A 16,747-nucleotide genomic window follows, 5' to 3' on the forward strand; every position below is an offset into this window, starting at 1 on the left:
TAAATGATAGCTTAGAAACAGTTATGTCCAGAAGGATTGATGGAAGTCAGTCCACACAGGTAGCAGAACTGGTAGCACTCACCAAAACATTGGAACTAGCAAAAGGAAAAGCCGTGAATATATATACAGACAGTCAATATGCGTTCGGTGTAGTCCATGACTACATGATGGCATGGGGTAAAAGAGGATTTGCCACTATGGGGGGGAGCCCCTATCAGGCACCAGTTAAGAATCCAGGCACTATTGTGTGCCAGTGAACAGCCAAAAGAGGCTGCAGTAATAAAAATAAAAGCCCATCAAAAGGAGCCAGCAAAAGAGTGTCCAGGTTGGCTAAAATTCAAAGGAAACAAGGCAGCAGACCGAGCAGCTCAGAAAGCCCTAGAGCATGAAGCTACCGATGAGGTTGCAATAGCCATTATTGAATTAGCAAAAGATGCTATCCAAATTCAGCAGCTACAGAAGGACACCCGGCAGGAAGAGAGAGAGCAATGGAAACTGCAGGGGGTATTCAAAGGGGAGATGGTATCTGGAGGTGAGCAGACAAGGTGGTAGCACCAGCATGTATACAGAACACATTGCTCGAACTGCACCACAGGTTCTCCCATACACGTAGCGAGGCCATAATAACAAGCCTAGGGAGATAGTGGTGGTGGAAGGGAATGGGAAGAGACGTGGCCAAGTTCTGCTGCAGGTGCATGGTTTGTGCACGGTTTGTGCTCAACATAACCCAGGGAGACCCATAAACGCTAAGATGGGATACAAACCCAGATCGAGGGGACCCTGGGAACACCTTCAAATAGATTTTACAGGGCCACTACCACCCTCCGGTGGGAAAATGTACTGCCTGGTCATCATCGGCCAACTCACCCGGTGGGTAGAACATTCCCAACCAAAGGCTGTACTGCAACCACTGTAGCCAGAATGTTAGCGGAGGAGGTGATCCCGAGGTGGGGGGTGCCCCTCCAGATTGACTCTGACCAAGGGATGCATTTTACAAGCAAGGTCATGAAGACTGTATGCCAATTACTCAGCATGAGACAAAAGGTTCACGTGCCCTATCACTACCAGAGCTCAGGGATGGTAGACAGAGTGAATAGAACGCTCAAAAATACTTTAGCTAAGGCAATGCAAACCTCAGGCAGAACCTGTGCTGCCAGCCATACTAATGAAATTAAGAGCCACCACAAATCAGGCAACTGGGCTAACACCATATGAATTAAAAACCAGGGTGGGAGGGAAACCTGTGCCTGCATAGATATTAAAGGGAAGTACTGGATTCAACTGAAACTGTTTAAAGAGTCCTGTGACCAAAATAATATCATTGACCATTCCCCAGGCACAGACATGAACAGCGGACAAGACAGTCATCCTTGGGGGGAGTACCGAAAACACAACAGAACAAACCACACAGGAGCACGACTGCATCTCCTAACGGGAATAATGACTTTGACTGATAACTTTATTTTAACTGCAAAATGTATATACCCGTAGGTATTTTACTGTGTTTAAGGGTTACAATTATCAGGATTATGTCAGGATTTGAGGATAACCTCTTCTATGAAACCCACCTAAGCTTGCATGGGAACTGCCCACTGGTGCGATCAGTGGAATCCCTATTTGTGGCCACTCCGGTGTGGACACCTCGCAACCTGTATACAGTGGACACCTCGGGAGTGCCATGTAAGGGGCAGATAGGAAAATACAAACGGGGACTCCAGGGTAGACGTGTGCAGCTGGGCAGGACCACTGGCCAGGTGCCTAGGGAAGGGAAGATCCATTAAAAACCCAGTAATTACCCACTCTGCTTCATAGGGCAGGGGTGGGTATGCGTTTATGCCCTGGTTCCCAAATACAACTCACGTGTCCAGACAGTGCACTTATCAGCACTGTACAGTCACCAGGGACAGTTTATCTGCACCTGCAGCAAGCAGGCATGCTTGAATGTGACTGCGGGCAGACAATTCATGTGTAGTCAGTGCAATGGCACCCATGTCAGCTCAGCCACATGGACATACCCGTTTGACAGCTGGGAGGGGGCACCTGGGGGATCAGGGCGACATGGGTGGACAGACAGGAAGGAGGACAGGATAATGTATGTTACCTTGCAGCAAAGGGATTTGTTTTTCTATTTAAGGGGACCTATGAGACAGACACCCCAGACCTCCCAAACCTGTTCGCAGTAGGGACAATTGCACCCCTTACTGTCCCATGCCCCAGCGGGGGGGGCATGTTCGAAGATGGATAGTGACCCGCTCCATCAGTCAGGGGTTCTGTGCTGACTGGCAAGCCCCCCACCACTTTGGGGTCATCACTGGGATATGGATTCTTGGGATCTCTATCTTTGGGAGGTGCAGGTGTCGTCAGCACTAAAAACCGGAATTGCCTTGTATGTGGCCTAACTATCTTAGGCAATAATACCTCTGGAAGCAATTAATACAAAGTTGGCTGAACTCAGACTCTACACACAGCAGACATGTTATGCGGTAGATTATCAAATAGCACAGCAAGGGACAGTTTGTACAATTAGGTTAGATTACTTGGATTAGATTACTTACAGTGTGGAAACAGGCCCTTCGGCCCAACAAGTCCACACCGACCCGCCGAAGCGCAACCCACCCACACCCCTACATTTACCCCTTCACCTAACACTACGGACAATTTAGCATGGACAATTCACCTAACCTGCACATTTTTGGATTGTGGGAGGAAACCCACGCAGACACGGGGAGAATGTGCAAACTCCACACAGAGAGTCGCCTGAGGCGGGAATTGAACCCGGGTCTCTGGCACTGTGAGGCAGCAGTGCTAACCACTGTGCCACCGTGCCGCCCACAAATTGTACTACCCATGTTATTGATGTCTCTTGTAACATTACAGAAGCCATCACGAATATCTGAGACCAGCTAGATTCTTTTCAACAGGGAGCCACAATTACACTCAGCTGGCTAAATTTGTTGCTAGGTAAATCTTGGGGACCCTGTTTGGCAAATAGGATAGTTCTCCTCATTGCACTCATGCTGGTATTCTGTGTGGGCCTCGAATGTTTAAAGCTCTGCTGTAAGGCGCTACTGATGAGAACTGTGCCGGCAGCGAGTGTCACCACGGAAGAGCCCCCAATGAAATTGGCACTCTGTGATACCCCTCGGGAGGTGGTGCTCCTAGAGTTGACCTACCTCTACATGTAAATTGGGTGGTATGCGGGAGATCTTCGAAGTCACCTTTTTGACCACAAAGGGAGGAGTCAAGTGGGAGATGGCACAGGACAGGGTGACACTAGGCACACGGAATGGCCGCTGACTATTAGTTGGCCACTTGACACACAAAATGGCCGTCGGACCACAATATGGAGAGAGACAGCAGAGCAAACTCAGATACTGCCTGAGATCACCAGGATGCCAGCACAATGCACTCACAACCCAATCAATTAGTTTAAGGCAGGTGTGGGAAGAGAATACACAGGCAATGAACATTGCTCGCTAAAGAGTCTGGGTCCAGCCAACACCTTTGATTGAAATGCTAGCAGTTTGATACGGACTCAATAGCCAGGGCTGCAGTAATCGTCCTTCTCAAGAAGAACGATTAGCGCCCATTACTACATTGAAACTAACAATGACTGCATCGAAACTATCAACGAATCTGCAATGCTTACAACAGACAAACTATGCTACAGAAATGATAACCTCATCACTGATCTATTATATCACAAAATGTATAAAAGTATCTTGACATGTGCCCCGGGTTGAGAGAAGACTCGCAGCTGACCACTGTGCTGTTGGTGTCTCTCTCTCTCCCCAGAGCTCCGGTATTTCCTTGATACAATAAACTCTGTCATTGAATCTCGACTCTGACTCCAAGGCTGGTGATTTTCCCCACAACAGTAAACTAAAATGGTTATAAATATGTGCTCACAGGATTACACAAACATGTACATTAACAGCTGTTACTAACATGCAAGTGCACACAATTGCAATGCAAATATGTGGGCAAAGCAAAATGCTCGGGCTGAGTTTGACAGTGACCTGTCAATGGATTTGGAGGTGGGGGCACATCAGTTCCATTACAGTGGACCAACTGGTGTAAATACACTGGACATTAATGACACAATTAAAGTCCTCATGCCATCATTACAAGAACTAAATGGCAAGAGGGAGAGACCTTAATAAGGGTGCAGGCTGCAGCTTCCTTACAATAGGCTGATTATGGATTCAGAAGAAGGGTACTGCCAAAGTAATCTGCTGGATTCCACTTCCCCACCCCTCAACTCCGAGATTTTCCTCCAGTCAGGCTGCTCCCTTCTCCTGCTCCCATGATCTATCACAGCCCAACCAAGCCACTCACCAAACACCTCCCTACTTGCTGGGATCTGCTGGCTTGGCACCTGGTAAGATCTGCCCAAATAATCAATGTCACATTTCCAAAGTGCTGGAGAACTGCAGCCTCTGATTGGAAGATTGTTGTCGAGGGCAGGTGTTCCTGATCCAAGAGGACACAATTCCTGACATTCTTCTTTTTTTCCTCCAGCCCGGGGAAAGTTCAGGAGCAAGGAATTTAACACCTTATGCCATGGATACAAATATGTCCACATGATGGTATTACCATCACGGAATCCCCCACTGTCAACATCCTTGTGGTTACCATTGACCAGAAACTTAACTGGACTCACCACATAAACAGTGGCTATAAGATCAGGTCAGAGACTAGGGATACTGCAGCGAGTAACTCAACTCCTGACACCCCAAATTCTATCCACCATCTACAAGGCACAGTTCAGGGGTGTGATGGAATACTCCCAACTTGCCTGGATGGGTGCAGCTCCACCAACACTCAAGAGGCTTGACACCTTCCAGGACAAAGCATCCAGCTTTATTGGCACCACATCTACACAACATTCAATCCCTCCACCACCGGCGTTCAGTAGCAACCGTGTGTACTATGTACAAGATACACTGCAGAAATCCTTAGATATCACCTTCCAAATGCACAACCATTTCCACATAGAAGGACAAGGGCAGCAGATACTTGAACACCACCACCCGCAAGTTCCCCTCCAAGCCACTCACCACCCTGACTTGGAAATATACTGCTGTTCCTTCATAGTCATTGGGTCAATATCCTGGAATTCCCTCCCTACCGGCATTGTGGTCAACCCACAGCAGGTGGAGTGCAGCGATTCAAGAGGGCAGCTCACCATCACCTTCTCAAGGGCACATAAGAATGGGCTATCAATGCTGGCCAGGCGGTGACGCTCAAGTCCCACAAATGAATAAAAAAAAACCACACATATACACATTCATAACCCGCTCACACACACATGTACACACGTATATATTAATATTCACATAAATACACACACAAATGTAAATGCATACAGGCACATAATAACACATATATACATAGACACACAAGATACAGTTGTGCACACACATACTCAGAGACAAATACACACAGAATCACTTCCAAACTTATATCGCTGTGCACATTCAAAGACATCACTATCAACACAAAAAGGTATTTCTGATTCACATTTTCAAACACAGATCTGCAGGCACAAGGTGTTAATTTAGCATCTTCCCCTCAATTGAGTTTGGTGACATAAGGCGATTTATTTGGGCAGAGGGTGAGGACTGTGTGCTATGTCACTTTCCAATCTCTGCCTCAATTAAATCCAGGATGGGAAATGTCATGGATAGCACCATCTCACCCCTAAAGTAGGGCCTGCAGAATAGCCATGTTGCTGGTATTCACCCATGCAGGAGGAGGTAAGCTGCTGAGAGCCACACTATTCTTGCTGCCAAGCTCCTGCCCATTTCTTCCACTCGCCAGCAAGCCCACCTTCCCCATCATTCGCCAACAATCCTGGCCATTAAATGGGTGCATTGCCAGTTGGATTGGGTGTTGGTATTGTACTCGACCAGGTATCTACCAAATTGAGAATCAGAATTCATTTCTTTTTAATCCATAAATAAAACTTTCTCAGTTCAAGTGAGCATGACACTGTCAGATTGTCAGAAAAAGCTCATCTCAGGTTCACTGATATCCTTTTAGGAGGGAAATCTGCCATCCTCACCTGGTCTGGGTTTCACATGACTGCAGACCAGAGCAATGTGGTTGAGTCATAATTGCCCTTTGAAATGGCCTAGGAAGCCTCTCAGTTGTATCTTGAAATGGTACCAGTGGTTCAAGATGGCTCATCAACACCCCCACGTTCTCAAATGCAATCAGGTTGGTGCAATAAATATTGGTGAGCCTTACATCATGAAATGGATGAATGAATGGGTGAAACTCAATCAATCAGAGTTTTGGAATTCTTAGCAAGAGGTGGATTTTGCAGCAGGAGGTCAGCAGGCCTGGACGCAACTTCTGGATTTGCAATTGAATGCAGAGTGGTTTGAGTTTGAATGGCAGAAAGATTGGGTGATTGTTTACCTCATGGTGTACAACAGGGTGCCGTTATCCACCAGCCTCAGCAACTTGTTGGGAGTGGTCATGTTGTGTGCCACCGATTTCTTGCCATTGTGGAAGAATGTGTCTGGAGTCCATATTTTGCTGGCCAGCAGGTTGTTCAGCGGCAATATGCGCATGGGTCCTTTAAATTTGAGCCGTTCATCCTTCCAGCTCTGTCGGAAGAATACATCGACGGTGTACTCCTGGATTCAAGAAGAAAAATAAGGATGGTTAGGAGCTCAGTTTGTCTTCTTAATGTGTCCCCGAAGCTTGTACCTGCTGTTCAGAGGTGTCCTGGTACAACTAAACCATTGCACCTGGGCCACAGTTAATGGTTCAGTCTCTAACATTCTAAAGAATAGAAACAGAATGATTTCAGCAAAAAAACATGTGGCCTGTTTCCACACTGTAAAGTAATCTAAGCTAATCTAACACTGCTGGGAACGATCACCTGACCAACTCAGAGCTAACTCAATGTATCAATGTGGTCCTTCAACACACATTAGGCATTAACACACTTTGACAAGAGCTTAACATGTGAATTAAGCATCTTAAAGGTCCACACAAATTTGGTGACAAAGCCATCTGCAGTGCAGACCAACTTCAGAATGTCCACTGTTATTTTGATATGCTTTGTGCCTATTTTGTGCATCTGTGAGCACCTCTCTTTCACTGATTTTCTAGGCTGTGATGGTCTTATTCAGTCATTCAAATAAAAATTGTCATACTGGATATTACAGAGGAAGTTAAGGGGAAGCAAGGAGGGAAAAGGCAATAGAGGGTCATGGCTAGGTTTCAGCAGAGAAGGCCATTCAGCCCCTCATCATAGAAACATAGATAATAAGAGCAGTAGAAGTCCATTCGGTCCCTCAAGCCTACTCTGTCATTCAATACGATCACAGCTGAACATCCAACTCAGTACCCTGTTCCCACTTTCTCCCTATACCCTTTGATCCCTTTAGCCCAATGAACTATATCTAACTCCTTCTCAAAAACGTTCAATGTTTAGGCCTCAACTGTTTTCCGTGGCACTGAATTCTTAAGATCGCCACTCTCTGGGTGAAGATATTTCTCACATTAGTTGTAAATGGCCTACCCCATAGATTGTGGTCCTTTAGTCAACTGAAGTGATCTAGACTCTCTGGTTATTGGGAACTTCCTTTCAGTGTTTACTGTGTCTGATCCTGTTTAAATTTTATAGGTTTCTATGAGATTCTGCTCATTCTCGTCAATTTCAGTGAATACAGTCCTAACTGATCCAGTCTTTCTCTCTCCCTCTAATGAGTCTGGAAAACCTTTGTTATAATCCTTCCATAGCCAGGACATCCATCCTGAGTTAAGGAGACCAAAACTGAAAACAGATACAGTATGTGTGGTCTCACCAAGGCCTTGTACATTTGCAAAAAGCGATCTCTTAATAGAAGCAGTTCATCTCGAACCACATCCTGCCTTTTCACCTACAGCGATTAAAAATAATTCCCTCTCCAGATAATGATCCACATAATTCTGAAAGTCATTCTTGAACCAGCTTCAATCATACTACTGCAGTATATTCCAGATCCAAACCACACAATGTGTGAAATTGGTTTCCCTCATATCACCATCGATTCTTTGCAAGTTACCTTCAATTTAGATCCTTTGAGTCTCAATCTTTCCACCTACGGGACCAACTTTTTCCCCATCACTTCTGTCCAGAGTCCTCAGTATTTTCAACACATCTTTAATCTCTTTGATCAATCGACATTAGTGATCCCAGGAATGAGAAAATTCAATAATGTGAAACTTTTCTGCATCCTCTTTAATGCCTTCGCATCCTTGCTACATAAAGTATGGCACGAAAACTGGTTACAATACTCCAGCTGAGATCAAATCAATGTGTTATACAAGTTTACAATAACCTCCTTGCTTTTGTATTCCATAACTATAATGGAAGTTTAGGTTGCTATTAATCATTTCAATAATTTACACACACATACACTCTACTTTTGCACCTTCTTTATAACTATCCCATTTATTTTACATTGCGTCTCGCCATTCTTCCTGCTAAAACAAATCACCCTACACTCCCTTTATGATTAATTTGACCTGCCATTTGTCTGCACAACACACCTAACTGTAAAGCCCCACTGCAGTTCTACACTGTCATCTTTACAGTGTACAATACTTCCAGGTTGCATGTCATCTGCAAGTATGTACACCAAAATCTAGCCCATTAATATTTACCAAGAAAAACAAATCACCAATCCCTGGGGAACATCATGATGCTGCCTCCTGTCTAAAAAAAAAATTCAGAAACCTTTATTCAAGTTTTGTTTTTCATAATGCTAGATCACTTTTATTCCATGAGCTATAGTCTCCTGTACAGCATTACAGAATATGAAATCTCTTCCGAAGTTCATGTACACCACATCAATTGTCCTGTTATGATCCCGAACTAGACGCATCAAATTTATGGTGGGTCATTTTCTTTTGGAACTCTGTGATCCCAGATAATTACAAATGAAAAAAAGTCGCAAAATTCTACTTTGCTCTTTAAGAAAAACTACAATAAACTTTATCACACAAAGTTAGAAAAGTAAAACAATTTATATTCTATCATCCAAAATTCACTTGACGTAAATATGGGTAAATGAATTTTTTTAGATTAGATTCCCAACAGTATGGAAACAAGCCCTTTGGTTCAACAGGTCCACACTGACCCTCCAAAGAGTAACCCATCCAGGCCCATTCCTCTACCCTATATATACCCCTGACTAATGTACCTAACACTATGGGCAATTTAACATGACCAATTCACCTGACCTGCACATTTTTGGACTGTGGGAGGAAATCGGAGCACCCAGAGGAAACCCACGCAGACACGGGGAGAATGTGCAAACTCCACACAGTCAGTCGCCTGAGGCGGGAATTGAACCCAGGTCCCTGGCGCTGTGAGGCAGCAGTGCTAACCACTGTACCACCATGAATTTTGATCAAACACCCTGTAAAGCACAGATGTTACTCAGAATTTAAGTCATCAAATGGGATTCTTACAAGACTTAGCCTCAGAGGTCCTTCAAAAGCCATTCCATCATGCACTGCCTCAATGACTGCTCACATTCAGATGGTTCACCCTCTTTCTGGGACTGTGTTCTTGAATCCTGCAACTGCACTCCAGCACCTGCTCATAGGCATAACTCCTATTACTTCACAGACAGTTAGCTTCACGAAGCTAGTACTACCCCAACTTTCTCTGAGTTTTAAGTGTTCTCAACTGTTCAAAACAAATACGTGGTTTCCCTCAATTTAGCTCTCTGCCGCATTAACTAATATTGCCACAAAGGTTCTTCACATTCACGTGACTTGTCCTGAGTCCCAACGTCAACTTAACTGACCCTCCTGTCTTCAAAGGCTTCTCTTGAGCGTTAAAGGTTCAGATACATGTTTTCAAGATGGAGTCTATTCTCTCTGCTCCTAAGCACCCGATCGTTATGATTTGGCTGTAGTCAATCTTCTCCTCTGACTGCCTCCATCCAAGTGAATAAATTGACTGTTCTGAAACCCTTGAACTGCTCTGGGACGCCCTATTTAAAACCTTGGAACAAGCCCTGCCCTCGTTCACAGGAAAAATTGAATGTAATTAACAAAAACAAAAATTGCTGGAGAACACAGCAGGTCTGGCAACATCTGTGGAGAGAAATCAGAACTAATGCGAAGTAACTAATAGTCGAACACCAAGTTATCTGAAAGCTACAATTCATAGAATACTTACTCCTAAACAGATCAAATGTATATAAGAAAAACATGAATACATCCTAGTAACCTTTACTAAGCCTCCAGTAAGTTATTCAAACACAATTTTCCCTTAGCAAATCTAGCCTGGCTTCCTTTTGTCAGAGCATGTACTATACCAAGAGCAAGGTGAGCAGCAAAGATGGCCACCACCCCTCTGCATGTAGCAATGGCAATGTCATGTCACTGCGACAGACCCATGGACGCAAGAATGATCTACTGCATCGAAGAGGACATGTTCCTGCCTTGAATCACAGCACTCCGTGCACGTGTGTTACAAGCTGTTGTTTAAATAAGGAACTGAAGTGTGCCCATGCCCAGTTGATAGGGGCATCTTGATATTCAATGTGGCACAAGATGCCAACCATTGTGTCAAGAAGGATGAATACAAAGGATGAAGTGGAACCAGAATTGGAATAGTTGCACTGAGATAATTCGTATGTTATTAGAAGATGAGGCTTTACTATTAAATCCAGATCATAGAGAAAGCTCTCAGAATGAAAATTAAACAATCTCAGAGTCTGTCTGACATGGAGGAACATAGGAATGCTAAAACATACACAGTTCAATGTGGGAGTCAGCGTTCCCCCGTCACACACATGGTTCAATGGGGGTGGGTGGGAAATAACTGTCCCCCTATCCCCTGCCAAACAGTTCATAATTGGAGGGGGTCAGCACTCCCCTAGGCCCCCATATGGCTCAATGTGGGAGGGGGTCAGTGTTCCCCTATTCCCCCCCCCCCCAAATGGTTCATAATTAGAGGGGGTCAGCACTCTCCTAGCCCCCACATGGTTCAATGTGGGATGGGTCAGTGTTTCCCTGTCTCACACATGGTTCAATGTGGGGGGGGGGGGGGTCAATGTTTCCCCTGTCTCACGCACACAGTTCAATGTGGGAGGAGGTCAGTGTTCTCCTGTCACACACACGGTTCAATGTGGGAGGGGGTCAATGTTCCCCTGTCTCATGCACACGGTTCAGTGTGGGAGGGAGTCAGTGTTCTCCTGTCTCACACACACGGTTCAATGTGGGAGGGGGTCAGTGTTCCCCTGTCTCTCACACGGTTCAATGTGGGAGGGGATCAGCATGGTTCAAATAGTCTAATATTGTACTCCAACAGGGCCTGAAATGGAACAGACTCCTTAAAGCCTGAAGCTACTCAGACTGGGGCTAGGCACCTCAATGTATCCAGTAAATAAAATAGTCCCTCTCTTCCAATCGCTTTGAGGCGGATTCCCCCATCTCCCCAATAACCAATCCTGCAGTGTGCCCACTGAGGCATCCCCACCTTTGACCCTGGCAGGTGCTGTATCTCTGCATGGGCTCAGTCACTGTTGATAATAAGCACAGCCTTCTTTTAGATATCTTGCTTTTGCTCAAAGTTATATTCATTTTGTCATGAAATTAGTGTTTTAAATGTTTCCCCGCATGGAGGGTAAATTGATTGTCCCTGATTTGCTGGTTTTATCTTTACACTCTTCTTTGAGCAGAGATGTAACATTTGCAATTCTCCAGTCTTCTGACACAGTCAGTCATCCACAATCATTCGCTAATGAGCAAGATGGTTCCCCTAGGAACTTTTGTGTCACTGCTGATGGGTTCTGCGTGTCCATGCCTGGCTGATGGGCCCCACCCTAGAGCCACATCTCTGACCACATGTTTGCAGGTGCTTCCGGGAGGTGGAATTGGCCACTGGCCCCCAAACCACTGGCATTCCTTTCTCTGCTTCTTTTTCTGTACTTTTTCTTCCTGATATTTTTTCTCAAAAGAGTTGTGTCCCTTCAAAAGGAGGTGCCTTCAAGTAAGGTTCTTCTGAATGGGGGTCTCCCATACATTGACATCTAATGTTTGAGAAGATTTGCAGCTCAGGTTAAGGTTCTGGATGTAGGTTCGCTTGCTGAGCTGGAAGGTTCATTTTCAGTCATTTCGTCACCATACTAGGTAACATCATCAGTGAGCCTCCGGACGAAGCTTCTGAAAATGAATCTTCCAGCTCAGTGAGAAAACCTTCATCCATTGACATCTATGCTGCATTTCTGGAGGAAAGCCCTCAAGGAGTACTTAAAAATCTCTTTCTTTGTTCTTCACTCATTTATGTGCCTTCCTGGAAGATAGTTTGGTTTGGTAGTCAGAACTGATGCATCCTAAGCATGAGGCCAGCTCAGTGCAGTTGGTTTTGGATGATCATGGTCTCAATGATGGTGCTATTGGCTGCATCAATATGATGTTTATCAGGCTTTCTCCCAGCTGATACCGAGAATTTGTCTCAAACAGCATTGATGGTACTTCATACGGGTCTCTAAATGTAATTATAGTTTTGAAGCCATATAGAAAAGCTGAAAGGGTAACTGCCATAGAGACAGGGATGTTGCTGTCAACACAGATGTCACAGTCATTGAAGATTCTTATCCTTAGATGCCCAAAGATGACACTCACGATTGGAGGAGAAATTGAATCTTGTATTGATGTCAGCCTCCAACACTATGGCTGCATCAAAGGACGACCGCAAAATCATAGCCAGTGTGTCTACGTTCAGCATCCTCAATTGTATCTCATCTAGTTCTGATTAGATGAGCACTGATTGGATACAGAAGTAATTTCATGTAATTATATGACAATCCAGCTATGCTCCCAGTGATTCAGCATCAGGAAGGAATGCAGTGTAAATGGCAGTGTGCTGTTGAGAAAGGCCCAGAATTGATCCTTCCTTGCCCAGTGCTGCTCACCATGGTGGTGTTGTGGCCATCAAAGTCAGCTCCAATTTACAGTCCATCAATTTCTGGAATGTTCTCATGTTCTGGAATGTTCTTGGTGAACAGTTAGCCAATGCCCATTGCTAGTACTATTGGAAGGAGTTAAGAGCTTCAGGAGTGGTAGGGACAGAACTGAAACAGTGGAGATTTACAAAAGATAACAGATCCTGCAGTATCAGAGCAAATACTCAATACCACCAAGAGCTGGCATGTTGAGGAACGTGCTTCACAGGGATGCATACAGACAGAATGCTCTGTTAGTGTCATTGGGTGATTTATGACACAGGATAAATGTTCTATTGATAGGCGAAGGTGAGTTGTCCTAGCTGAGCAGTTAGGTTACAGCTTGAGCAGAATGAATTGATGAACACTGCTATGAGAAACCTTAAGGTCTTGTCTAGACCCCATCAGAAGCAATGTCTCCATCTCCTGTCAGGCAGGACTGGCTCAGGGCCAGAACATTGTAAGCTTCTCTTTATCTGATCACATGACACGCTTCCAGACAGGATACTAATAGTGGTTGGTGACAGCGTACAGGATGGAATCTCAGAAATGGAACATTTGCTGAAGGTGCAGTGAAGAAAGAGTAACCTTTACATAGCACCTTGGACAAACATTGCTTTACAGCCAGTGAGCAGCTTTGAGTTTTGCAACATCTTCATGCAGTGTGGAAATTGGCCATTTGGCCCAGCAAGTCCACACTGACTCTCCAAAGAGCATCTCACCCAGACCCAGCCTCCTCTTCTTTTCCTGTAGCCCTGCATTTTCCTAACCGACACATCCCTGAACAGTATAGGCAAATCAGCATGGCCAATCCACATAGCCTGCACATATTTGGACTGTGGGAGGGAAACTGGAGCACCCAGACACTGGGAAAATGTGCAAATTCCACACAGACAATTACCCAAATTGGAATTGAACCTGGCTCCCTGGTGCTGGGAGGCAGCAGTGCTAACCAATGAGCCATCGTGCTGCCCTAGAAGAAGAATTGTATATTCTACTCAAAACATTAGCAGTGGTTCTCTCTCAGCCACTGTATTTTTATGGGGTGTAGGTTTGCTCGCTGAGCTGTAGGTTTGATATCCACACATTTCATTACCTGGCTAAGTAACATCATCAGTGGCGACCTCCAAGTGAAGCGAAGCTGTTGTCTCCTGCTCTCTATTTATATCTTTCTCCTGGATGGGGTTTGTGGGGTTTGTGGTGATTTCATTTCCTGTTCGTCTTCTGAGGGGTTGATAGGTGGTATCTAGATCTGTATGTTTGTTTATGGTGTTGTGGTTGGAGTGCCAGGCCTATAGGAATTCTCTGGCATGTCTTTGCTTAGCCTGTCCCAGTTGAATTGGTGTTTTCTTTCATCCGCGTGTAGGGCTACAAGGGAGAGAGAGTCGTGTCTTTTTGTGGCTAGCTGGTGTTCGTGTATCATAGAACATAGAACATAGAAGAATACAGCGCAGTACAGGCCCTTTGGCCCTCGATGTTGCGCCGATCCAAGCCCACCTAACCTATACTAACCCACTATCCTCCATATACCTATCCAATGCCCGCTTAAATGCCCATAAAGAGGGAGAGTCCACCACTGCTACTGGCAGGGCATTCCATGAACTTACGACTCGCTGAGTGAAGAACCTACCCCTAACTTCAGTCCTATATCTACCCCCCCTTAATTTAAAGCTATGCCCCCTTGTAATACCCGACTCCATACGCGGGAAAAGGTTCACACTGTCAACCCTATCTAACCCCCTAATCATCTTGTACACCTCGATCAAGTCACCCCTAAACCTTCTTTTCTCTAATGAAAACAACCCCAAGTGTCTCAGTCTTTCCTCATACGATCTTCCTTCCATACCAGGCAACATCCTGGTAAACCTCCTCTGCACCCGTTCCAGTGCCTCCACATCCTTCCTATAGTATGGCGACCAAAACTGCACACAATATTCCAGATGCGGCCGCACCAGAGTCTTATACAACTGCATCATGACCTCAGGACTCCGGAACTCAATTCCTCTACCAATAAAAGCCAGTACGCCATATGCCTTCCTCACCGCACTATTTACCTGGGTGGCAACTTTCAGAGATCTGTGTACATGGACACCAAGATCCCTCTGCTCATCCACACTACCAAGTATCCGACCATTAGCCCAGTACCCCATCTTTTTGTTATTCTTCCCAAAGTGAATCACCTCACACTTAGCTACATTGAATTCCATTTGCCACCTTTCTGCCCAGCTCTGCAGCTTCTCTATATCCTGCTGTAACCTGCCACATCCTTCCTCACTGTCAACAACTCCTCCGACTTTCGTATCATCCGCAAACTTACTCACCCAACCTTCTAACCCCTCTTCCAGGTCATTTATAAAAATGACAAACAGCAATGGTCCCAAAACAGATCCTTGCGGAACACCGCTAGTAACGGCACTCCATGAAGAAACTTTGCCATCAACTACTACCCTCTGTCTTCTTCCATCCAGCCAATTTCTAATCCAAACCTCCAACTCACTCTCAATGCCATATCTCCGTATTTTCTGCAGTAGCCTACCATGGGGAACCTTATCAAACGCCTTACTAAAATCCATATATACCACATCTACCGCTTTTCCTTCGTCACCTTTTCAAAGAATTCAATAAGGTTTGTGAGGCACGACCTGCCCTTCACAAAACCATGCTGACTATCCTTGATCACATTATTCCTATCCAGATGTGCATAAATCCTATCCCTTACAATTCTCTCTAAGACTTTGCCCACAACAGAAGTGAGACTCACCGGCCTATAGTTACTAGGGTTATCCCTACTCCCCTTTTTGAACAAGGGAACCACATTTGCTATCCTCCAGTCTTCTGGCACTACTCCTGTAGACAAAGAGGACATAAAAATCAAGGCCAATGGCTCTGCAATCTCCTCCCTTGCTTCCCAGAGAATCCTAGGATAAATGCCATCAGGCCCAGGGGACTTATCTATTTTCACCTTTTCCAGGATTTCCAACACCTCTTCTCTACATACCTCAAAGCCATCCATTCTACTTATTTATGACTCAGTATTCACATCGACGACAATGCCCTGTTCCTGAGTAAATACTGAAGAAAAGTATTCATTCAGTGTCTCCCCAATCTCTTCCGCCTCCACACGCAACTTCCCACTACTATCCTTGACTGGACCTATTCCTACCCTAGTCATTCTTTTATTCCTAACATACCTATAGAAAGCCTTAGGGTTTTCCCTAATCCTACCGACTAAGGATCTTTCATGTCCCCTCCTTGCTGCTCTTAGCTCTCTCTTCAGGTCCTTCCTGGCTACCCTATAACTCTCAATCGCCCCAATTGAACCTTCACGTCTCATCTTGAGATAGGCCGCCCTCTTCCATTTAACAAGGGATTCCAATTCCTTATTAAACCACGGCTCCCTCGCACGACCCTTTCCTCCCTGCCTGACAGGTACATAATTATCAAGGACACTCAATAGTTGCTCCTTGAACAAGCTCCACATATCATTTACACTCTTGCCTTGGAGTCTACTTTTCCAAGCCACACATCCTAAGTCATGCCTCACCGCATCATAATTTCCCTGACCCCAGCTATAACTCTTGCCCTGTAGTACACACTTATCCCTCTCCATCACGAGAGTAAAAATCATCGAATTATGGTCACTATCCCCAAAGTGCTCACCTATCTCTAATTCTAACACCTGGCCTGGTTCGTTACCCAGAACCAAATCCAGTATGGCCTCACCTCTTGTTGGCCTGTCTACATATTGTGTCAGGAAACTCTCCTGCACACATTGAACA

At 45.1% G+C, this 16,747-nt stretch overlaps 1 protein-coding gene across 6 annotated transcripts in view; it reads right to left on the reverse strand.

The window, feature by feature from the left end:
* Positions 1-16,747, reverse strand: part of LOC122557046 (gamma-aminobutyric acid receptor subunit alpha-3-like) — a 274,530-nt gene that overhangs the window by 114,793 nt on the left and 142,990 nt on the right. For all 6 annotated transcript variants that reach the window (XM_087992291.1, XM_043704284.2, XM_043704283.2 and 3 more), the window contains one exon: positions 6,427-6,647. In XM_087992291.1, the coding sequence (XP_087848417.1) occupies positions 6,427-6,647 (221 nt within the window). The remainder of the gene's footprint in view (positions 1-6,426; positions 6,648-16,747) is intronic.

Source organism: Chiloscyllium plagiosum, unplaced genomic scaffold (assembly GCF_037043375.1).
Source record: "Chiloscyllium plagiosum isolate Xiang-an unplaced genomic scaffold, Cpla_swu_hap1 HiC_scaffold_11, whole genome shotgun sequence".
Lineage (NCBI taxonomy): Eukaryota > Metazoa > Chordata > Chondrichthyes > Orectolobiformes > Hemiscylliidae > Chiloscyllium > Chiloscyllium plagiosum.